Source organism: Delphinapterus leucas, chromosome 19 (assembly GCF_059928025.1).
Source record: "Delphinapterus leucas isolate spDelLeu-1000000601 "Yukka" chromosome 19, BTC_Dleu_Yukka2, whole genome shotgun sequence".
Taxonomy (NCBI): domain Eukaryota; kingdom Metazoa; phylum Chordata; class Mammalia; order Artiodactyla; family Monodontidae; genus Delphinapterus; species Delphinapterus leucas.
The window spans coordinates 60,710,823-60,735,283 of NC_143147.1; the positions used below are offsets into that span (position 1 = coordinate 60,710,823).

Sequence of the window (24,461 nt, forward strand, 5' to 3'; positions counted from 1 at the left end):
GGGTACCAATGTCCCCAGGTACCAAGCTGAGGGCCCCCAGGCCTCCAACAGGCAGTAGGCGGCGTTCCGGCGGTGGGGTGGGGTGGATAGAACGGAGGAGGATTTGGTTCAACACCCAAACTGAGGAGGCCACGATGCTGAAACACACAATTCCAGGTTTAATGTTTTCTGGAAGAGCACTGGGGCAGCACAAAGCAGGAGGCGGGCGCCCTGCTCCCCAGCCCTCCCACACATATACACAGTTATTAAAGTCTGACCAGCAGAAGTCCTTCAGAGGGAAGGATGTGCAGACCCCAGACCCAATGGCCAGGCTCAGGGAGGGCAGAGGGATTGGTCAATCAGGGCTTAGCAGGCAGGCAGTAGGAAGGAAGGCTCCTGGAGGGGCTCAGGGCCCAAGCAGACGGGGTGACCCTGGTCCCGGGCGTTGATGCAGAGAAGTGGGGAAGGGCTGCCGGGCCAAAGTCAGCCACGGGCCACAGCACCAATCCAGGCAGCGCCCCACTCCAGGCATCCCCCCAACCCCCTCAGAGCAGAGGTTCTGACCCCGGTGGTTGGGACGTGCCCTCTCTCCCCCCTCAGAGGCTGAGCCATGCAGGAGCTCCTGAGATAGGCAGGGGGGAGTTTTCCGGTCCCTTCCAGCTCTCCCCTGCTCTGGGGCCCAGGAAAGCCCCCTCCTGCGTTGCTATTAGGCTGCTGGTCAAAGAGGCCCCAGGGGAGGGTGCTGGGGTGCTGAATGGTGAACTCTCTGGGAAACAGGACTCTGAGACGGTGGGTGAGGAGGGTCTATTGAAGTTGTGTAACCATGACAGCTGCTGCAAAATCAAAGGCCCTGGTTCCTTCCACAGCTGACCCGTTGGAGAGGAGGGACAGAAAGCCAATGCCAGTGTGACAGGCGTGGGGGCCCCGTCTAGGACGCAAGGGTGGGGTGGGGGAGTGGGTAGAGCCATGCCAGGATGCACGGCTCTGCTGGGTTGTACTGAGCTTGGCTGCCAGGGGCCATCTACCGCCAGGAGCCTGCGGGTTCCGGCGGGCAGGCTGCTCACCAATGCAGAGGCCACGGCCGAGGGCTTGGCTGTCCCTCTGAGGAGCTGACCCTTGCTGCCCAGTTCGAACCCCCTCGCCGTTGTGGCTCAGAAAGACCAGCTGAGCCCTCGGGCAAGGCCACAGGAATGTCCACGGGATGTGGACGTCAGTCCAGCTGTCCCCCAAGAAGGTTCCTACGTGGCCTAAAATATTAAGCCAGACATGGTTTTCCGGTCCCCACGCCCCCCACCCCCTTCCCCTGTCACCCTTGGCATCTACTTTAGATCTTCTCTTACAGGAAGTCTCCGGCAGCCTCGAGGGGAGACAGCCCTCCTGCCTGGAGCCAGCGAGGCTGGCAGAAAGGCAAAAATAATAATGCCTCCCTTTCTTTTCCATGGTTTACTTTGCTCCTTTCACAACCTTTAGAATTGGCTTAATTATTCCCAGCAATGGGAGCAAGGGTGGCTTACCCTGGGACACCCTGGCGCGTCGTGGCACGCGTGCAGGGGTCACTCAAGGACGTGCACACAGAGGGGAGCTCTCGTGGGCACCCGCCTGGTGATTTCATGTGCGGACACGGCAGGGCCTGGGACCACACAGCCAATGTTGCTTCCCACTCCCGCGAGGGGCGTCATGTCGAATGCCAAAGCTGGGGACGTGTGGGCCGGGGAAACCCGGGTCGGGGAGGGGGTCTGGCAGAGCGGGGGTGGGGCACGGAGACAACGGGAGGTTAGCCTATGGCGATGGAGGTTAGCCCTAGCGGGCAGCTAGGGCTCGGTGGCGGGCTTGACCAGGTAGCCACTGAAGGTGATGTAGGTGTCAAACTCATCGCTGAAGATGGCGTTCTCGCGCTCGCCCTTGAAGAGGCGCACCCACACCTCGTCTTGGTCCTGAAGCTCCAGCATCAGGCTCTGGCTCTGCATGATGCTGCGGTCGCTCACCTGGGCGTACAGGATCACCACCTCCTCCCCATTCTTCATGATGTGCAGGTATGTCTCCTTCTGGTTCCAGGTGTGCACATTGAGGCTGAAGAAGTAGATGCCGGGCACATAGCAGTAGAATTTTCCCGTGAACATGTTGAAGTGGCCATAGAGGTTCACGAACTCCGTGTCAAAAATCACCGTCTGGTAGTAGTCGTTGCTGTGCAGGGGCTTCTTCCGGCCCACCGAAAAGGCAGCGTAGTGGTTCTTGCACCGGTCCCCGGGGGCCCCCATGGACCCTTTCTGCCCTTTGGGTCCCGCGTGGCCCCTGGCGCCCACGGAACCTGTTTTGCCATATTTGCCTTGCACGCCCCGATCTCCTCGGTCGCCCTTCTCACCTAAATGGGACGGGAAAACACGTGGCGTCAAGCAACCTCAAGGATTATTCTATTTTCATCCGGAAGCAATCTTTTTTTTTTTTTTCCTTCTTGAAAGTCCTGGCGAAGAAAAGGGAACGTATGCGTTTATCCAAAAGCAACAGGAGCAGCAGCGGGGCCCAAGGCTCCCTCCGAACAAATGACCTACAGACACAGGGGCTGGGCCTGAGAATCTGGGACCCGGGCCGCTTGGCTTCCCGATTCAATCGTCCAAGGCTGTGCAAGGTTATCTGCTGCTCACAGGACCGTGAAGCTGAGGCTTGCGGTGCAAAGGCAGGTGGGGTGAGACCCCGAGCTGCCCTGAGGCTCCTTCCCCTGTGGATCCCTCCCCAACCCCTCTTCTTGGAAAGGGGCCAGAGCCTCAGAAACGGAATTTCCTTCTCCCCGCTAGATGACAGCATGCCTCTGCTGGGTGCCCTGAGGGAGCCATTCTTCTCCTGCCCACTCCTCCCTAACTCCATCTTCTGCCCTGCCCTCCAATCAGGACAGAGCAGTGCCCCCTCCCCAGGGGACGGTCCCCCCTGCTGGTCTCTGTGCCTGACCTTTCAGGATGGTGATGTTGATCTGTGGCACCGGGATGGCCTGGTACATGGGAGTACCAGGGTCACAGCAGCGAAAGCACCGGGATGCGGGGGGCTCGTCTTCCTGCCTGGAGCTGTATTTTTCATGCTTTTCTTCATCCCTAAGGGAGTAAAGACATCACTGTGAAAGCCAAGAGCTCTCAGAGCCAGGAACTCTTCTCTCTTCTGCCACCAGAGGGCCTAAGGTACCTGTCTCGCCTTCTCTCACCTGGATGTGTGAGGCTGTGTTAATTTTCCCTCCACAGAGACTGCGTTGGCTCTTGGCAAATTCTGAGGCTTTTAGTGAAGGTTCAGAAAGAGCCCCCTGCCCTCTGTTGACAGCAATGACAGTCGTGGAAACAACGATATAACAAAAACGGCAATAATTTGAGGAGCTTGGCAAGATAGAGGCTACATGGGAGAAATCGGGCACGTGACATGCCAGTGGAGTGACTGGACATCCCCTTCATGTATCTAGGATTCTAGAAGATGCTATGTTAAGCTGACTCATTTGCAAATGAGAGGGCTCAACCAGATCTGCTCCTGGGGGGCGGGGGGCAGCGGCAGCTACAGCTCCTTGCTGCTACCTCGAGGCGTCACACTGCACCGCACCGTGCTATCTGCTTGCAGCTCTTTGGCTGTGACACGGCCATCTTGGAGGTGGCACAGTCCGTCTTGAAGGGTCAGCTCTTTGTCTCACTCTGCTCCCATATTCAGACCACAGACAATCCAGGAAATGGATCTATACACCCTAAACTCAGCCACCTACAAGCCCTAGACTCCCAGATGGACCCCCGCCCACCTCTCACCAGAAGTCTCCATTTAAAGATTCAATAAGCCCCACACACGAGATGTGTCCCAAACTGATGGCCCATCACTGCCGCTCATCCCTAGAATCTTCTCTTTCCAAACCCTGTTCACAGCAGCAGCAGCATCGCCAGTCGCCCAGAATGGAACGCTCAGCCTCATTGCAGACGCTTCTCTGGCCTCACCAATCCATTCTGAGGATCACGGAGTCCTGAGGAGTCAGCCCACCCCACCATCAAAGTACCTCCAGGAGCTGGGCCCTCGGCTCTCCTCACCTCTAGGGACCACTGCTGTTCGGAATGCCCTCCTGGAATTCATCTCTCCCTTGCCAATTCATCCTCTGTTCTGCCACCCTCTAGCATTCTTTCTAGGGCACCATGAAATTTAAACCTCTCCATGACTCCCCTATAGATGAAGTTCCAAAGAGACCCTTTCCCACCAGGTTCATCTGCCCTCCCATCCTCCACCCTCCGGCATCCAACCACCCTACCCAAACGACCTACCAGCCCTTACACTGCCACACACTGGAATGGCCACACTTCGCATGTGCCATCCTGGCTGCCAGGCGGCTTTCCCCTCCTGTGCCTGGGATGCCCCTCAGGTGTCCTCAAGACCCAGTCACTCCTCCTCCTAGCCTTCCCCACCCCCCACCCCTGCCCCGCGTGTCCACACTGTGGACACACTGAACTGGATTGTGTGTGTCTGTCCCCCCATAGCCTTGGAGTTCCTGGAGGCCAGTGACTGTGTCATTCAGTGCCTAGAGGATAGCCAGACCAATAACGGCCCTCAATCAACGTTTGTTGAATGAAAAGAAGAGGAGAAGGAGAAGAAAAGACAAAGAAGAAGAATGATGTTACTTTGCCCCAAATCCTATGCAATTCCATTGTACTCCAAGACAGCCCAAAGCCTCAGGTATCACGTCAGCCCAAAGCTCAAAGTGATAAAGAAACTCAAAGTCAGCATCAGGTGTCTAGGACCTCACGTTTGATGAATGACATTTTCATGAGTAATCCTAAGCATTTTATGTATCCCTACAAAATATCCCAAATAGCCTGGAGTCTATATATCATCGAAGGTCATATATATGAAGACAGTGCCATTTGCAAGAAATTCATAACTTTTCAAGGAAAGCCACCACTTCTTGTGCCAGTCTTCAGCCACCATCCCCCATCTTGCAATGTGATCAGACATCAGGGTGGTGGAGATCAGCTCTCAGCCCAGCATCGTCCCTGTCTCCTACTTCCAGGTGGTACTTAGAACCCTAGAAGATATTCTCAAAGGACAGGCAAGGATGCGAAGAAACCGAGAGCTGGGGGTTGGGGTTTTGGTGTGTTCTTCTTTTAAGGATGTGGCTGCAGAACCTCACACAGACCCACATTCCTCTGGGGTTGGAATGAGGCTGGGTTACTGTCCGCAGTTTCAGATAACAGGCCCGGGTCACTGACAGGAGAAATGGCGCCTCTGTCCCCCAGCACCGGCTCCTCAGCCTTGGCCTCTGCTCCTTCCCCTCTAGCTGCCAAAGAGCCCTCTGGGGCACCTGACCCCCAGGCTCATCCCCGCTGCTGAGCCAGCGCTCCTGCATCCACACCGCACAGCCTCACCTCTCAGCGTGGTCCAGCGGTGGCTCCCTGGTCCCCTGCTGCTGCTGCTGTTCGAGCTGCGCATGGGGCACGCGGCCCAGCACCGGGCCACAGGCAAAGGCCAGCAGCAGGCAGCACGCCAGCGCGGGTCCCAGCCCACGGGGGCCCATCTTCCCGCTGAGCCCTGCTGGGGAGACACACGGGGAGGACACGGGTTGGAAGGGCCCTGCAGGGAAACAAGCCTGCAGTGCTTGCCCGACCCACCAAGCTGACCCACTAAGTGCTTCAGCTGCCACTCTCCCTGGGACGGCGATCACCCACTCACACTCACACACACAGTCACACAAGCTCAACATACACACTCACAAACCCCGGTGCACATTCATGCACATGCACACGTGCCCTCACACACGCACATACTCACACACTCAATACACACTCATACACAAACACACTCTGTACACACTCAAGACACTCGGTACACTTACACACACTCAGACCCACACTCTCTTGTGTTTACACTTGCACACTCAACACACTCACGTGTACTCCGGTGCACTCACGTGCATATACGTACGCTCACATGCACACATCCATGCCCACACCTGGCATTCACACTCTCAGCACACTCACAGACTTATACGCACAGACTCGCACACCCTCACGCACACGCCCTGGGGCCGGGCTGGCGTTGGAGCACCAGGCCACCTGCTGCCGCTGAGCATGGCTCTGCCTGGCCCCCCACGCCTCCCAGGAAGGAGACCCCTCAACCCTGAGCTCTGCAGATGGTCGTGTCTCGGCCCTGTTAAGACAATGAGCAAAATCCCGAATGAATCTGGGGGGTCCGCTGTCCAGGGACTTTGCCCCAGCCTGCACTGTGGGGCCCGGTGGGCAGGCAGGCGCTGACATGTCGCTCTCTGGCCACCAGGGGGCGCAAGAGCGTGTCCTCGAGCATCTGGCGTTGCGGGGGGGTGGCGCCCCGCCGCACAGGGCATTTATTGTCATCGAAGCCAGCCCCGGACCCTCTTTGTACAGGATTGAGATAGTCCTTCCAGAAAGAGCTGTCCACTGGGGGTTCCCAGTGAGCCCACTAGGGGGCAGTGCTTGGGCTTAAAACAGACAAATCCCACTGGTTTCTCACCGTCAGAGGCATCACCCCGGCTAACCCCAGCTGTGGGATTTACACGCGTGCCTCAGCCGTTTCTGGTGTGTGGAGTCAGAAGTCACACGTGCCTCGACTGTTTCTGGTGGCTGGGAAACCTCCCCATCACGGAGGGGGTGACGGTGGTCAATCCCAGCCCATTTTGTTCACCGAATCATACAATTTAACACCAAAAGGGCTGACAAGGACACCTAATTGGACCCTCTGGCCTGCACAGTGAAAGAACTGAGGCCGGGGGAGCAAGCACGCCTCCACCCTGCCCCTGCAGCTGGGCTGGGGCCGGGAACCAGGCATCGTGGGGAGGGGCAAAGCATCAAAGCAAGGGAACCTCAGAAGGTCCCGTCTGATTTGTCTTTAACTCCTCTTTCATGTCTAAGGAAAACTAAAATACCGAGACGGATTTCTGTTTTAGTCGGTAACCGTCTACCCAGATGAATGCTCCTTTCACGCATCTCGGGCCACCATGGACCTCCTTCAACTCCATGGCTCAGAGGCCTCGTGGCCGGTGAGGGCACGACCCTCTCCGCGGGGCCGACTCTTTGGCTTTGTTCTTTATTCTGCGTGTTAGCAGGCTCGCTGTTTTAGCTCGGAAGGCAGAATTCTCTGGCCGCCCTCGCTGCTGGAACCCCGTGCCAAGTCAGGAGAACCTGGGAGAGGCCGAAGACCGGGAACCAGAGCCGAGGCTCTCCCGATGGATCCTCAGAGATGTGCTATGAGACTCTGAGACAGGAAGCCTGGCCTCCCCAGGAATCCGCCCCCCCCCGAACCCACACTTCTGCCCGCTCTTCAATTCTCTGCACAACCCCCACCCCCTGCAGTGGATTAGCTGGGCCCCCCACCTCCACGTTCTCTACCTGCCAAGGGTCAGGACCCAGAGACCTTCCAAATGACAGAGAGACTGCTTGGACCAGCCCCCCTCCTCAAAATGTCCACTACCTCCCCTCCACTTGGCAAAGAAAATTTGTACATGTAAATGTAATTTATAAAATACATATTAAAAGAGTCTCTCCCTCTCTCTCCTCGCCCCCTCTACCCATCCATCATTTCTCCAGGCTCCTTGCCAGGGTGGTCACCACCCTCCCCAGTCTGCTCCCACACTTCGCCTGCATTGCCCAGCACCCCTCATCCCATGTTCAAGCTCCCTGCTTCACGTACTGCAACGTGCATACACATCACCTGGGAAATCTTGTGAAAATGCAGATTCTGATTTGGCAGATCTGGGACAGACATTTTCCAAAAGCCCCCAGGTGCTGCCAAGGCACCACAGTTTGAGCACCAGGTTCCAGCCACACCCCCAAACTCCTGGCACCTGCCCACCTGCCCACATCCTTCTCCCCTGGCCAGGAGCACCCTTTGTCCTCTTTTCTTCTGCTAATAACCAGGCTAACAGGACTGACAACTGCCCCAGGCCCAGTGCTGGGCATCCCTGCATCATTTTCACTCATCCTTACAACCCTAAAGGTTAGGGTTCCTTCCGAGAACACTTCCTCATTAATAGTTTTTACCCCATCACAGGTCTCGTATGGACCTGCGGTGAATCTTTTAAGGAGACAATATTCATTCATTATTATACTGAATTTACTAATGAAGAAACCGTGATGAGAAGTCGATTAGCCTAAGGCTGCCCACTTTTGTGTGTGTGTGTTTTTCTTTTTTTTTTTTTGCGGTACGTGGGCCTCTCACTGTTGTGGCCTCTCCCGTTGCGGAGCACAGGCTCCGGACGCGCAGGCTCAGCGGCCATGGCTCACAGGCCTAGCCGCTCCGCGGTATGTGGGATCTTCCCGGACCAGGGCACGAACCCATGTACCCTGCATCGGCAGGCAGACTCTCAACCACTGCGCCACCAGGTTAGCCCAGGCTGCCCACTTTTTAAGCCATGGGGGCTGGATTTGAATTCAACAGGCTGCCCTCAGATCACATCAAAATCCCACCCAAGGGACCTCCCTGGTGGCGCAGTGGTTAAGAATCTGCCTGCCAGTGCAGGGGACACGGGTTCAATCCCTGGTCCAGGAAGATCCCACATGCCACGGAGCAACTAAGCCAGTGCACCACAACTACTGAAGCCCGCCCACTCTAGGGCGTGTTCTCCACAACAAAAGAAGCCACCTCAACAAAGAGTAGCCCCTGCTCTCCGCAACTAGAGAAAGCCGGCGCGCAGCAACAAAGACCCAACGCAGCCAAAAAAAAAAAAATCCTACCCAAGACCCAACTCAGGTGCTTCATATTCCTTCTGAAGGCCTCCCAGACCCTCAACTGGAACAAACTCTCCCTGCTCTTTTTTGCTTGCGTTTCTCATATTGTCTCATTCTGCAGAGAGTTTTTCTTGGCCTAGAAGATTCTGCACAGCAGACCTGTGACCTCCTCTGGGCTTGGGATACGGTCTTGTTCAACTTGGACCCACCAAGCATCCTGCAGCACCCTGAACTCAACAAATATTTGTCAGATTGAATTCTCCAAATTTGTTTATTGCCCTATTTCTGTATTTCCCCTGTTTCTCCTTGGCGCCTCGATAATTACTCTCTTTTTCCTTTTCAATGCCAAGCTTGCATCACTTGAAAGGAAAAGAGGTTTTCCTTTCTTCAAACATTTTGTTTTCCCTGAATCCAAAGTAATATATATTCATTTGGGAAAGGCTGGAAAATAACAGGAAAAGAAAGTACAGAGCTGTCTTGGACTCTTTTGTCCCCAGGGTGCCTCAGCCTCGGCACCATTGACATTTGGGCTGGATCAGCCTTTGCCGTGGGAGGCTGTCCTGTGCATTGTAGGATGTTTAGCAGCATCTCTGGACTCCACCCACTAGATTCCATCAGCACAGCCCCACCCCCAGTTGCGACAATCAAAAACATCTCCAGACTTTGCCACATGTCCCCTGAGAGGCAGAAATCCTCCCAGATGAGAATCAGTCCTCTACCCTCAATGGAAGTACACTTCTGCACGTTGGTACGTTTCTTTCTAAGTCTGGAAAAGGGATTTTCTGTAGCTAGATAGAAGAGATGGAGACCAGGATGCAGCCGGCGCAGGGGTGATGCTATCAGTGGTGGGGTGGGGGGGTGGCCCGCGATGACCCAGCAAAGAGTCGGGGCGCCAGGAGGACTGAGTGAGGGCAGCAGAGGTCGGTGGTTCTCCTCAAGGACCTCCTCTTTGGGGTCAAAGCAAACCCAGACTGAAAGCTTTCCCTCTTCAAAACCATCTTCAGAACGCTTTTACTAAGTCCCACAGCAAAGTCAACATCATAACATTATGATCATTTTACTCACTTTTGGGCAAAAACAGTATTGCCCAGGGCTTCCCTGGTGGCGCAGTGGTTGGGAGTCCGCCTGCCGATGCAGGGGACGCGGGTTTGTGCCCCGGTCTGGGAAGATCCCACATGCCGCGGAGCGGCTGCGCCCGTGAGCCATGGCTGCTGAGCCTGCACGTCCGGAGCCTGTGCTCCGCAACAGGAGAGGCCACAACAGTGAGAGGCCCGCGTACCGCAAAAAAAAAAAAAAAAAACACCAGTATTGCCCAACATCTAACCAAACTTGGCTCCGGCCCTCTTTAGCAATTTCCAGTGAAACAGTGCCCTACAAGGGGGGAGGTGTGCCCCCAGAAAGGTGACTCAAAGAACGTGCTGTCAGGTCTGGGGAGCAGCCCCCAGGACTCCTTGGCCAGTGGTGGGTAACCCTTGTGTATCTGGACCCGAGTGGTCCAGTCTCCTGGCTGCCTTGCGGTCAAGACATCTGAAGTTAATTCCAACATGACTCAGAACTGGACTTGCCTACCCCAAACCCTGCGAAGACATTTGTGTTCCAGATTCCATAACAATTCCATGAACATCTTTATCTCCCACCCACGCCCTTCAGGACCTGCAGCTCCTCCACTCCCGTCTTCTCAACCCTCCCCATCTCCCTGCATCTTAACCTCCCCCAGCAAGGAAGAACCCCCCTCTACAGTAGGTGGGAGGCAAAAAGGAGGAATCGGGTCAATGACAGGGTCCGGAGAAAGGCAGGAAGTCTGAGAACACTTCCTGGTTAATGATTTTTATCCTCCCAGCCCTCGAATGGATCTGTGGTGAATCCTTTAAGGAGACGATATTCACACACAAGTGCAAGTTTCCTTATATCCGTTTAAAATCGGTCCTGTCATTTTGGGGGGCCCGCCTACCTCCGTGGTGTCATGCCTGTGTTCTGACAGTGAACTCCTAGCCCTCAAGCTCCACAAGTTTGCCTTTTGTCTTGTTGCCAACCCCGCCCAGTGCCCTTTGACAAAAGTATTTTATAAACCTTCCTTAATCTTCATCGGGTAACCAGCTGTTCTGAGAGGCGAGAAGCCTAGGATCTCCCTGGATTAGAAGGAGTTTAGAAGACAAGTCGAAATGCCCATGTAGCTCTGGGATTCCCTCTCAGGAGAAAATTGAACACAGGCACGGTTTACTGGATGCCCGTGATTTGCACAGCATCGGGTAAGAGCTTGGGAGACAGTGATTCCACCGCAGATTAAATATACTCCCTGACCCCAAGATTACCATCCATGGGGACTTCCCTGGTGGTCCAGTGGTTAAGGATCCATTTTCCAATGCAGGGGACGCTGGTTCGATCCCTGGTCGGGGAACTAAGATCCCACATGCCACAGGACAACTAAGCCCACGGGACAACTAAGCCCACGCACTGCGACTAGAGAGAAGCCCATGTGCTGCAACGAAGATCTCGAGTGCCAAAACTAAGATCCGATGCAGCCAAATAGATAAAAATAAATAAGTATTAAAAACAAAAAAAAATTACTGTCCGGTGAAGGAGACAGATATGTACACAATCACAGCTCAAGGCAGAGCAGCAGATGTGGACTCAAAATGTGATATTCTAGGCCTGTGCCGTCCACTGCAGTGGCCACTAGCCACCTGTGGCTATTTCATTTGAAACCAATTAAAATTAAAGAACATTCTAGGGACTTCCCTGGTGGTCCAGTGGTTAAGACTCCGCACTTGCACTGCAGGGGGCACGGATTAGATTCCTGGTCGGGGAACTGAGATCCCGCATGCTGCACAGCATGGCCAAAAAAATAAATTAATTAAATTAAAGACCATTCTAAATTCCATTCCTCGGTCACGACAGCCACATTCCAGGGGCTCAATGGCTACAGGGAGGTGGGAGCTACCTTACTGGACTGCACAGAACATTTCAAACGCTGCAGAAAGCTCTGTTGGGCAGCTCTCTTCTATTAAGATGAAGTTGGGGGGTGGGGGAGTAGGAACTATGAACAAACAGCGGGCCAGAAATCTGGGAGTCATTTAGACGCCTCCCTCTCACATATCTGCCACATCGAGTCAGTCATCAAGCCTCTTTAATACCTCCTGAAGGTCTCCGCTCCTCTGTACCATTTGATGCTTTCCAGGAGCTCTGGCTGTGTCCCAGACTTCAATTCACCCAAAACAAATATCTTTGTCTGGCTTGTCTAGGGCCTGGACACCACCCCCAAATTTTACATGCTTCTCCCGAGGAAGCTTGGCATAAGTTAGGACTGTCTCCCACACCTAAGGTCTTCTAGGTCGAGAAGGCGACGCGGATCAGTATCCAATCAGTCTCTGTTTCAACACAGCGTCAACTGTCCCTCAGCCACCAGCAATCCTTCCGCACATCTGCTCCTGCCACCCTCCCCTCCCCAGTATCTTCTCTACCAGGAAGGAAGCCCTGGGGCTGCCCCTCACTGCTTCGACATCTGGCGGAAATTCTCCCGTTGAGACACTCAGAGCTCTCCAGTTGCTGCAGAAGGTTCCCTGGACTCAGATCCTGGGGTGCCCAGAAAAAAGAAAGCCCCATGTTGGGGTGTCCCTCTGGCCCTTATGACCATCCGGACTGTCTAACACATGACGTCTGCTTTCCTTCCCCGGAAGCCATTCATCACATTCATTTTCCACTTACCAGACTCCTCTGGTGATGGGCAGGAGGGAGGTAGAGTGGCTCCCACTTGATAAATGACATTTGTTCGCCAATCCCAGGAAGCCACTTCATACCTAATTTTCCCTTCTGTAATGGGGCAGCCCCAGCCGGTCTCGGGCCCTCTCCCGCTTCCTCCCAACCTTGCAGAGGAAGCAGCAGTGGGGGCTGTGCATCCTTTATTAGAGGAGCTCTGGTCAACTGGAGGTGAGCTGTGCCTTTCCCAAAAGGTGAGGGCATCCTGGCGCCCAGCTCACTTGCTGAATCTCCCTCTTCCCCTTTTTCCAAGAAGCTGTCCTCTGGCGTAAAGGAAGAGGGTTTATTTTTTTTAAGGTTTGGGGTTTTTTTGGTTACCTCCAAAGCCCAAGGCCAGTGATAGAGATGGGGTCTCCCAGGGCTACTTGCTAATTAATAAACGAGGGCTTCCTTTGTGCTGACTTGGGATATAACAGTGAAGGAAAGAGGGGCCAGGCATCCTCCCATCCTGAAACATCTCCATCCTCTCCTGAGGCAATTCACTGCACCTAGACCAGGAGAGGCTTACCTGGACCTGAGAGAAGACACTGCCTAAGTTTCTGCCCAGGCCCTGCATACAAGGAGACCACGTGGGCTGCAGGCGGCGGGCCTTCGGGGGCACCTGGCCAGCCCAGCCTCCCCAGTGCAAACAAAGATTTCCTTGACTAGAGCCCTGTCCTTAGATCACCTCCCAGCTGTGAGGCCTCGGGCGGCAGGCTTGGCCCCCGCTTTGAGAACCGTGTGAGAGAGAAGAGCTACTGACAGCTTGTGCCTTGCCGTGCCGCAGGTGGCCTGGCCCACGTCCCACTGCCCCGCAGCGGTGACACCCTCGGGGGCTGACGTTCCCAAGACGGAGGGAGGAAAAAAGCTGGGAATTCCACGGCCTGTGCGCCAACCGCACCATCCCTTTTACAAGCACCACGCCGTTTTTCGTTTTCTAGGGCCTGGAAATCACTGCCGCATTTTACAGCCATCTCCGGGGAAAGCTTGGCAAAAGGTAGAACCTTGTCCCACATCTAACGGCTTCTAAGTCAAGAGTACAATTCAGCTCAGCATCCAGTCAGCCCTGCCACTGCCTGCTGCAGCCCAGACTGCTCTGGTTGAGGTCGCCGATGTCCAGCTCCCCTGCACGCTGCAGGGCGCCTGCCGGCGACGACCGCCCACCTCCCCGCCCCCTATCCGGCCCACGCTGTCTCGCTGTGTTTACCCTCCATAACCTCCCCCTTAGCGACAGGTGTCTTCCAGACCGTGTCCTCAGCCCTCAGCCCCTCTCACTCCAAACACTTTCCGCCCATCGTTTCCTGTGTGACAGCTTCAGTGGACAGCTCCTTGATCCTTGTCCCCAGCAGGCGTCCCCGGCCACCAAGCTCTAGGCCTGCGCTCTCCAGAACATTGGCCTCTGGCCTCTGGGGCCAGTCAAATCCTTTACAACTAAACATAGTGAAAAATTCCATTCTCGGCCACTCGAGCATATTTTAAATGGCTATCCTCTTGGACGGCACAGCTGGGAGGACACTTCCATCATCGCAAAGTCCTACTGCACAGCGCTGGTCCAGACCCAGAAGGCCAGCTGTCTCCAGATCATGTCCTCTTCGCTCTGTCGTAAGATGCTCAAGCCCCCAGTTAGTTCACTGTCTTCTTCCCCAGTTCCCGCCATCCCTGTTCCTCCTCAGCGCTTACAGCTGTTCACACAGGGCCCCCGGCCCACATCTCCGAGCTCTGCAGACTTCGGCCTCTCTTGCACCGTAACCAAGCCCCCTGGCAGTCTCTCCTTTCCCTCCCTTCGGGCGCTGTCACTGCTTCTTTCTCAGCCCTGCGCTGGTCTCCCCATCTCTCCCCTACCTTCCAAACTGCTGGCCAGAGGCAGCTTTCAAACCTGCAGACCTGAATGCCCCCCTTGGCTCAAAAGGCTTCCATGAAAATAAAGGAAACATTTAAGCCCTGCGCTTCACCATCTGCCTCCCACCTCATCTCTGGCCCCCTTGTCCCCACCCCTGCATGTGTATCCTTCACCCCAGCCAACTGGAGCCACCGGAAGTCCCAAGTCACACCACGGTCTCGTCCTCTGTCTCTTTCTCCTGCCACCTTCCTCGTCGCTGTGTCCTTCAGAGCCCGGCCTGATGCCACCTCCTCCAGGAAGTTTCCTCCCCCAGTATCTAGCAGAGACCAGCTTCCTTGTCTGGTCCCCCCACAGATCAGGAGGTCCTCATACACAGGAGATGTGTCTCAGTTCACACGTGTCTCCAGTGCCTGGGGTCTGACTTTCAGTATTGACCGAAATCCACAGTCCCTTTCAGCCCTTCCCAAGTAGCAGAGCCATCGTCCAAAGAGGACTCAAGCCAGTGTGTTCAAATCTCTAATTCAGGTTGGGGGTGGTTTGGGGTGGGGGGAGAAGGGAGGTGGGGAGAGTGGCCCAGGGCACACTATTGTATTTTATTTATTTATTTATTTTTGGCCACACCACGCAGTATGCAGCATCTTAGTTCCCCCGACCAGGGATCGAACCCATGCCCCCTGCAGTGCAAGTGAGAAGTCTTAACCACTGGACCTCCAGGGAATTCCCAGGTCACACCATTAAGTGTCATCAGAACACTGAATCCCGATGTGACCAGGTAGCCATCTCTTCCTCAAATGCTCCTCTTATCAGCACTCAGAAAGCCTCCTGCTTCAAAAAGAGTTACAAGCGCTCGCTTCGGCAGCACATATACTAAAACTGGAACGATACAGAGAAGATTAGCATGGCCCCTGAGCAAGGATGACACGCAAATTCGTGAAGCATTCCATATTTTTAGACGTAGAGAACGGACTGAGGACATGGGGAGGGGGAAGGGTAAGCTGGGACAAAGTGAGAGAGTGGCATGGACATGTATACACTACCAAATGTAAAATAGCTAGTGGGGAGCAGCCATAGCACAGGGAGATCAGCTCGGTGCTTTGTGACCACCTAGAGGGGTGGGATAGGGAGGGTGGGAGGGAGGGAGACGCAAGAGGGAGGAGATATGGGGATGTATGTATATGTATAGCTGATTCACTTTGTTATACAGCAGAAACTAACACACCATTGTAAAGCAATTATACTCCAATAAAGATGTTAAAAAATAAATAGAGTGAGATGCAAAATAATTAATTAATTAATTTAAAAAAAAAAGAGTTACCACCCATTGCCTCCATCAGCCAAACTTACAAAATACCTCAATGTCCTGCAAAAGCAGTCTAATCAAACAAATGATGGTGCAGCCACACGATGGAAAAGTAAAGACGAGGTGGTTGGTCAGGCTGGCAAACTCAAATGCCTTCAGCCATTGGCCATGGGCTGGGTGTAATGTGACAGGGAGGGGTGGAGATTGCTCCGAACCCAGAAACACAGGCTCCGTTTAAAGGCATTTAAATAAATAAATAAACGATGCTGGAGGGGGAGGGGCAACTTCAGCTGGTAGCACCAAGGACTGACCTCTGTAAACAGACGAATATTTACTGGCGTGGAAAGATGTTCGTAAAATGCTGATGAGTGAAAATGCAGGTTGAAAACATACATACATAAAAACACATCCACACATGCACGTACATTAGCCCAGAGATTTGAAGGCCACCCACCTGGCCGCTAACAGCAATTATCTCTGGGTGATGAAAATACGGATGCTTGCCATTTTCTTATTTGGGGGTCTCTGGGGTTTTCCCCTATAACCGTCACATATTTTTTCACATTAAGTACACATTATTTTCCACTTAGAGAAATGATAAGTAAGCCCCACCCTGGAGACTAAGAGAGCATTTTGTTTATTCAGGGGAATTTGAGTCTCTGCCTAGAAAAGGAGAACGGGGAAGGGGCTTGAGGACGGTGTGGCAAGTTTGTGGCTCAGGCGGGACTGTGGGGGATATAAACTGCCCTCGTACTGAAGTCCCACGTTCTTTTTTTTTTTTTTAGAGGATTTTTTATGTATTTATTTTTGTCTGCATTGGGTCTTCAGCACTGCGCGCGGGCTTTCTCTCATTTCGGTGAGCGGGGGCTACTCTTCATTGTGGTGCGCGGGCTTCTCATTGCGGCGGCTTCTCTTGTTGCGGAGCACGGGCTCTAGGAGCACAGGCTTCAGGAGTTGCGGCACGTGGGCTCAGTAGTTGTGGCTCTCGGGCTCTAGAGTGCAGGCTCAGTAGTTGTGGCACACGGGCTTAGTTGCTCTGCGGCATGTGGGATCTTCCCGGACCAGGGCTCAAACCTGTGTCCCCTGCGTTGGCAGGCGGATTTTTAAACACTGTGCCACCAGGGAAGCCCAGAAGTCCCACGTTCTTTCGCAAGTGTTTGTTGAGTGTCTACTGCGCACTGGGAAGAGGGCTGGATTCTAGGGACACGGTGGAACAAGAGGAAGAAAAGGCCCTCCGCTGGGGCAGCCGAACCCTGGAGTTACCGCGGGTACTGATTACGCCGGGAAAGGCACCCAAGTGGGGCTAGAATCAGGCCAGCCAGAGAGAACACGTTTTGTAGAAGCAGGGGATTTGTCCTGCCTTTGACACACCAGTCACTGGTGTACTTGCCACTGAAGGAAGCTGCCTGCAGCCACAAAACAGGAGAAAATGGAGCCAAACCTTTGAGGCCATCATCAGGACTTCTGCTCAACAGCCAGGCGAGTTAACCGGCCCAGGAGCAGCCCCGTCATTTATCACAGATTCCTTCTAACAAAGCTCTGGTTAAGCACCTGCTGCCTGCCAGGCTCTGGGCACGTGCTTTACGGAGGCTACTGAACTTGTCCCCTACAGTCACCTCGATTTCTCAGAGGAACAAATGGGCTCAGAGGGAGGGAGTCACTCACCCCAGGCCCTGCCGTGGCAGGGGCTGCAGCTCAGGTGAGACCCAGGTGTGTCTGACAGCAGAGGTCTTGCCACTTCGCCTCGAGGGGGCCTCCAGGAAGATGCCGGCTAGGTAGGACAGGCTGGTCCTGACAAACCACCGTCCTGAGGACACTCCTGCCTGCCGGGCGGGTGTCCACCTGCTAAGCTCACTCGGTTACGGTGGGAACAGCGGCAGCAGCCACGGGCCCTGAGGAACTTATCCCCCAGCTGAGACCTCGCATTCATCCCTTCAGCAGATTGCTGAGGGCCTGCTCCATACCTGGCACCATGCAGGGCACCAGGGATCCGTGATAACCGTCCTCATCAAAGCAATGTGCTAAGATCTCCCGGTGCCAGCATCTTAACATCCACCACTGGAGCTCAGTTCCTTTGGGTTTAGGCACAGGATCACCAGGAACCTCCCTCACACCTCAGAATGGAAGGGGCATGGGGGTTGTGGCCCACTGAATGTGCATTTTGAAGGCACTGCTTTTGCAGGGTAGAGAGAAAACAGTGCATGGGTGAGCTCTGCAGGGGAGGGGAGGGGGAAGCCCACATCTCACAGGGATGGTAAACGGTTCCACCCTGACCCCCATGCCCTCTGATGCTCAGAAGCAAAGGGGACTGAGGCCGAGTGCGGCTGGCAGGAGGGAACGATGTAAAGAACTGACATTCTTTACAGGGGGTGCAGTGAGCGTGCCCTGTGTCTGCCCATCCCTGGGGGCTGCCAGGGGTCAGGTGTGGGAGGGGCCCCACAGGAGAGGTCCCTGCAGAGAGGGAACCAGGAGTAGAATGGAACAGAAGGGGGAAGGGCAGGCATCAGACTCCAGCCCAGCGCCCCAGCTGCCTGGGCCTGCTTCTGCTTGCTCTACAGGGTCCATTCTCAGGGTCTCCTCCTTGTAGGTCAGGCCAGTTTACAGAACCATGGGTCTTGCTCTCATAGCTATACCTTAAGGGGTGGGGGGTAGATGTCCTGAATGCTGGGTGCCATGGCCACCCCAAACCCCACCCAGACCCACCCATCTCTCACCAGAACTCACTTTAGACTCTTCACAAGCAGAAAGGGCCCAAGTGTTTCCAAGCGCACCCCAGTCCCCCACCCTGACCACCAGCCTCAGAACCTGCAGGGCAGAGCTGCAGGGCCCAGCCCAGCCGACATCTGGCCTGCATCCCCCCGCAGCTCCACCAGGGCTGGCAGCCTTCTCAGGTGAGGTCCTTTTCCTTCGCTGGTCCCCAGGGCAGAGGGTGACTGGTAACCAGATGTCCCCACTTGGGGACAGCGTGCAACGGAGGCGAAAGGTTTGGGACCTCCCCCCAAGTGTGGATTCACCAGCGGCTGGCAGCAACGTCTGACCCAGCACAAGGCACCAAGCACCTGGCATCGGCATGCTCCCCACCTCCCCCACTGCCCGCCCTGCCTGCCTGCCCCTTCTCCCGCCTGTCCGGTTCTCCCGCGCTCCCTTCCCATCCTGCCTCCTGCCCGCAGTCTCCTGCTCTGCTCCATGTCATCTCAAGGAAACTTCCTACAGGAGCCAGGGAGGTGGTCAGGCAGGGAGGTGGTCGGACACGGAGGCGCAGGATGGGACAGGATGCCCCAGTAGGACTGTGCCAGTGGTGCCCACAGCTGGAGAGGGTTTGACTCCAGAGGCCTCTGGGCAGGCCAGGGACACCCTGGTGGGCAGTGGGGGGCCTCCGGCGCTCCTGCCCACACCCATCCTGCTTTGAGCCCAATTCTCGGAAGCAAGCGTGGGCAAGGATGAGTGGCTTCCCGGTGTCGGAGTGCCACTTCCACCTCCAGCTGCTCAGGCCCCTCTCAGCTGCAGCCTTGACGAGGACCCAGAGCTAAAGCTGCCCCCAATGAGCTCAAGAGCTCCCACTCCTGCGCCCAGCATTGAGCCCCTCCCTGAGAGGCAGGAAGACAAGGGTCAGAGGTCACAGGCTGCGGTGGCAGAAGTTTCACTGCGGGGCTTGGGGAGGAGGAAAAGAGCCAGCGTGCTCGCTTCTGCATGTCCTTGGTTGAGAGCAGAACTGGTCCTGCCAGGCTGAGGATGTCTGGGCGGGGCCCCAAGAATCCTGAATCCTGGGCCCGGGGGGACCGGCTCACTGGGCTGCCCCTAGAGCACGGAAGGAAGCAACTGTTCAGGCTTTGGTGGTCCTTTTCCAAATCCTTCTCCAAGTGGGCAGATGTTCCCTCGTACTGTGTGAGGGGTCAGGGAGGTGTCTGGGGTCCTGTCCAGGGAGCTGCCTTGTCTCATTTGACTTTACGAGAAGGCAGATTTCAGCAGGTGAAAACAGGGAGAAAATAAGAAGCCTCTGCCCAAACGGTAGTTACATCACCAAGACGAAGTGCCCCAGGAGACCGCCACCCCCGCTTAAGACCCCTGGACTCTCAGGGCAGGGAGACGAGGCTGCTCCGGAAACACTCACATCTCTCTCCAGTGGATGGGCAGGCAGAGTTGCCTTAAGTAGTCAGCAGAGTGTGGGGACCATAACAAAAAGGAAGCTTTTTATTCTTCCTTTCCTTTGCAAGCTATCACCACCACCTCTCCCCTAGGGCCCTGGAGCCTCAGCCACCCGAGCTCCAGGAACAGGGACTCATGCAAAGGTCCAGCCCCTGAAGACAAAAGCGCAATGGCAAGCTCTTGTCTGGTGAGGAGGCCCAGCAGCACGACTGTATCTACAAAATTCTTTTCATCTTTGTTTTGATGGGTGAAGTTCAATGCCAGAATATTTGGTTTATGAGTCACGCTAATTACATCGGGGGGGGGGGGGGGCGGGGGGGTAGGGCGGGAGGCACCAGGAAGAATAACAGAAAGAAGCATGTTCCAAAAAAATTATGCTGTGCTGGTTGCCCTGAATAGGGAGGTTACGTCCCAGGAATGAGGAGGGAGCTGCCTGCACCCTTCCTGGGGCCATGTCGGCCTTCTCGGCTCCCACCTAGGAGCCTGTCCCTCACTGGATGGCTGCCCCTGCCCCAGACAGGCAGCGGTATCCTCTGGCAGAAAGAGGGCCCATCCAAGGCCTCTGGCACCTACATTTGTCTGTCGCCCTGACCTCCTGCTCACCAGGAGCATGTTCCTTGGCATCCCAAGAGACTCAAGATGGGAGAAGGAAAACAGAGAGAGCCAGAGGAGAGGGCTAGAGTCCCTGAGAAGCAGACCCCGGCTGTCTTTCTGGCCCCAGGGAAATTTCTCTGTGGGCTGCTGGGAAGTGGAAATTTGGAAACTTGAGAAGCTTGGGTTCCAGCACACACACATCCATGGCTGCCGTTATTTCTATTGCCACTACTGTTGTTGGGTCATCTCTAAGCCCCACCTCAGCTCTCAGGTCAAGAGGGAGAGTGGAGAAGGGGGACCAGAAAGGGCAGCTCAACCCTCTGCACCCCCCACCTCTCCTTCACCTGTATGTTTCCTGCCTCTCCCTGCAGTATGCCTCGATTTGTGAACTTGCACGTGGGGCTGTCCGCCTGCTTCCCTGAACTATAAAAAGCAAAGGCCTAGCGTCGCTGAGGACCTCACATCCTCCCCCAGGGACCCAGGATGTAGCTAGTGGTTGAGAAAACTCAGTTTCTCAGGACGCTCCCCATTTTCAAAGCTTGGAAAGAGGAAGCTCCAAGTGTGCCAAACTGCCTCCATTCTTAGAAACCAAGTGAGAGAGAGGAGACGGAAGCAAGTCACAGAGAGAAGTCAAGTCACCCTTCCTCCCAAGTGGCTCAGGAGGGCCCGTGAGCACCTAAAGCACGTTGGGGTCCCACGGAAGACACAGCAGCTGTCCAGGAATCGGCACGGCGGGGCCCAGTTTAACACGACGTGGGTGCCCAGGACAGGCGGGGATCACACCTGTGCCGTGGAGATGCTTGGTACTTGGTAGTGCACAGAGAGGCATGCGCAGTCCAGAGGCTCAAGGGCAGCTCAGTGACTCGGGCCCAGACCAGGGCCACATTCAGTGGCGTGGGCAGACCAGAGGGTCCCCCGAGAGGGACATTATTTTTTCCTGTCCAGGCTGGATCCCCTCCAGGAACACCAAAGCCATTAGATGCAGGGGCCAAAGCCAGCATTCCCTGTTCTGTGTAGGGTCCAAGTTGCCCACAGGCAGGGCTGGCTCTCAGACAGTCCAGGCGCTATTGGGGTGGGGTCTCCCCACCAGGTGCGAAGGTGACTTGGGTATCACTCCTTTCCCTTTCACACCCAGGGAAGAGTGAAGCAAGATAAACACGCCACAAAAATCGGGGGAGGTAACAATCATTCCTGACAGCATCTGTCTGCCACAGAAGCCCCCTGCTCCCTGGTCAACAAGGGAAACCACGGCCACGGCTCTCCACGGCACCTCGGCTCCGAAGGGAGTGTCAGGAACCGGCACCCGGCCCTTCTCCGCCAACTCCTGGTCTTTCTGCCCCTTTGCCGCAACTGGCTTCTGGCCCCTCCCACTCCGCTCCTCGCCCCGTGTAGGTGTCTACTCCGCGACCAGGCTGAAGCCAGGAAAAGGCGCACTGGATCCCCCTCCTTCCCCCCACCCCCGCCACGGCCACGTCCCGCCCGCCAGGCCACCTACCTCCAGCCACCAGCGTCCGGGAGCGAGCGGGGCGCCCGCGTCCTCCCCGCGGCCTCTCTTAGAGCATCTCCCAGCGGCGGAGCCCCCTCCCAGCCAGGTCGGGGGAAGACCAGACTTGTCGAAGGAGAGAGCAGGCAGGAAGGAAAAAGTCCTCCGGGAAGAGGGCTCAGAAAGTTGTCGGGGTGCAGGACAGCCGGCCGCTCCCCGGCACCTGGATCTCCTCGGCTACAAGGTCTCTTTGGCCAGAAGCGGAAACGCGGTTTCTCGAAAGTAGAGGAAGGACCGAAGCAAGCGGGACAGACGCGTAAAGAGCAAACCCGGGCCAGATGTGAGCGGCCGCGGAGCCTCGAACGCTCCCAGCGCATTTTATCCAAACAGCAGCCGCCGAGGATTAACCGTGTGTGTGCCCGGGGGCGGGGGAGGGGAGCCCAGCGCAACCCTCCTCCTGGCTACCCTGGGAGCTGGCGGGGGCCGGGGACTGGGGGCGGGGCTCTGAGAGTCCGGAAGTCCCTCCAGGTGCGGGCGTGGCCGGGGGTCCAGGACAAGGAAGGTTGGGAGCTCCGAGTTGCTGGGGGGCAGGGGGATGCGCTCCAAGGAGCTCCTGGCGCGCTTGCAGCCAAGCCCCTGGAATCCGTCCCCAGATGGTGGCAGACCTGAGACATCCACCTGGGGTCCGGGGACCATGGACAGGTCTGGGGGAATCTGTGAACCCCCGAAACAGAACACAAACTTGCATGTGTGCCCGTGTGTGTACACACATGTGCGTTGTTGGACGCTGATGGTCTAATGCTTTGATCAGATTCTTGGAGGAGTCTGTGATCCAAAGGTTAAGAACCCTGGCTGGGGGTGCAGACTTTCCAGGGGACGTGTGAGCCAGGGCAGGGTGGGTGGGGCCAGCAGGAAAGTCAGCATTTCTCAGTCTCCATCAGGCCTTTCATTCCTTGATATGAAAAACAGACATTTTCTCCACCTCATACAACTTCCTTGGCCCCTCCTCGCATCCTGATAAGCTGCCCTAGGCTTCTCGAGGGCTGCCCCTGGTCAGGCTGGTCTCCATCCCCAAAGTCTGAATCTGGATAGTTCTAGAATCTTATCAAATCAGAAGAAGAGGAAGGATCTGGCCTGAGGAACACAGCTCTGCTGTAATGATAATGGTTTTCTTTCTTTTTTGTTTCTCCCCCTCTCCCATGGCCTCTCCAATGTTTGGATGTCCTCCCTGCACTTTTTGTTTTGTCATCACTCCTCCCAGGGCCTCTCCCTCTGGCTACACCTGGACAGGAGGTGTAGAAGCAGAGATGCCGGACTGGGACGCTCGGGGCAAAGCAGACTGAGTCTCACTCTTCCTTGCCTTGGAATTTCTTCTCCACCTCTCCTCCCCATGTGTCTGCCTGGAAAGCTAAGAAATCAAAACAGGAAGAGGAGGGGTGTGCATTTCTGACATCCACGTGGCACACCTTCTCGCCAGGGCAAGCTGAGAATGATGGAGATGAAAGGAGACGGAGGGCTCCAGGCACGGGAAAGACCCTGGCCACCAACCTGCTCCTGTGGGAGCAGAAGGACAAGTGGTCCTGATGCTCCGTGACCCTGGAGAACTTCAAGGACTCCGTGGCAAGATTAAGTACATGCGTCTCCCCTGGAGATGTGGTTTCACTTCAGCTGGCATTAAAAGACTCAGAACTGCTCATGATCTTTGGCGTGTGTCTGAGACTTGGCAAACCCTACATCCCTGGTTGCTTATCCACACAGGAAAACCCAGAGATAAGCTCATCTTCATTCCCACGCATAACCCAAGGACGTGTCCTGGTAAACAAGACCCGGGCCCAGCACACCCACTGACCTTCCTCTCGTCTCTCTGTCCTCAAATAACCTTCGCAGCAGGGTGACAGCAACACGAGAGAAGAGGCAAGTAGGCTACATCTTCATGCAGCCTCTGTGGGACCTTCGTCTGGGACGTTAGAGGACTTGGGTCTTTCTCAGAACTCCTAGGATCTGGAAACCCCCTGAGTGCAATGGGAAAACTCCCAGGAGACTCAGACCTGGGAAAGTCCTGGACCGATACCAGAATTCAATGCACACAAAGTTGGGCATGCAGCTTGGAAGAGAAAGAGATGAGAAGTTGGAAGATTTGTCCCCCTCTTGCCCCCCATGTAAGACAGCTTTGTTGTTGAAAAACTAAGAGAGTTACCTTTAAGATCCTTCCAAGACATGAACTCAGAGGCCCAATATAGAGCAGAGCTCTAGAAATACAGCCAGACAATGACCATGTCTTCCTGCAGCAGCTGGCTTGTTCTAAAAGGAGTCTTTGAGTCCTCAGCCAGGGGATGCTGCCCTACCTTGGCGAGCCTTAGGCCCCTTGCCTGTAAAGCAGAGCCAGGTCCAGGGTGTCTTACTGGAACCTGTGAGGACAGATGTACCTAGCATAGGCCGCAACTATCACTAGAGCATCTTACCCAGTAGGCTTTGGGCAGGGCCCCTTCATCAGACACGTACATAGTCCTAAGTGGCACAAATAAAGGGCATGTACAGTCTCCCAACAGTTCAAGTCACACTGTTCCGTGAAATTTGTTTTGTGCCACATTTAAGGGAACGCTACGTTTTCAGAGTTTTTTTGTACTGGGGGATTTGGGGTAAAGCATGAGAATGTTCATTATAGCTATCAGTGTTTTTCCA

At 55.3% G+C, this 24,461-nt stretch overlaps 1 protein-coding gene and 1 non-coding gene across 4 annotated transcripts; one reads left to right on the forward strand and one right to left on the reverse strand.

The window, feature by feature from the left end:
* Nucleotides 1-135: 135 nt before the first annotated feature.
* On the reverse strand, nucleotides 136-22,226 carry C1QTNF1 (C1q and TNF related 1). Of its 3 annotated transcripts, none has more exons than XM_030762104.2 (4): nucleotides 21,792-21,905; nucleotides 5,349-5,511; nucleotides 2,923-3,062; nucleotides 136-2,341 (listed from the first exon to the last, which is right to left on the reverse strand). In XM_030762104.2, the coding sequence occupies exons 2-4, from the start codon at nucleotides 5,495-5,497 to the stop codon at nucleotides 1,791-1,793; spliced, it is 840 nt and encodes a 279-aa protein (XP_030617964.1). In that variant the 5' UTR covers nucleotides 5,498-5,511; nucleotides 21,792-21,905; the 3' UTR covers nucleotides 136-1,790. The 3 variants fall into 3 exon arrangements, with proteins under 3 accessions (XP_030617964.1, XP_022445147.1, XP_089757720.1); XM_022589439.3 differs by having other exon boundaries at nucleotides 5,349-5,514; nucleotides 21,792-21,904; XM_089901594.1 differs by lacking the exon at nucleotides 5,349-5,511 and having other exon boundaries at nucleotides 21,792-22,226.
* LOC115803067 (U6 spliceosomal RNA) lies at nucleotides 15,100-15,206 on the forward strand. The gene has a single exon (XR_004023691.2). It is a non-coding gene; the product is annotated as a U6 spliceosomal RNA (small nuclear RNA).
* Nucleotides 22,227-24,461: the final 2,235 nt, after the last annotated feature.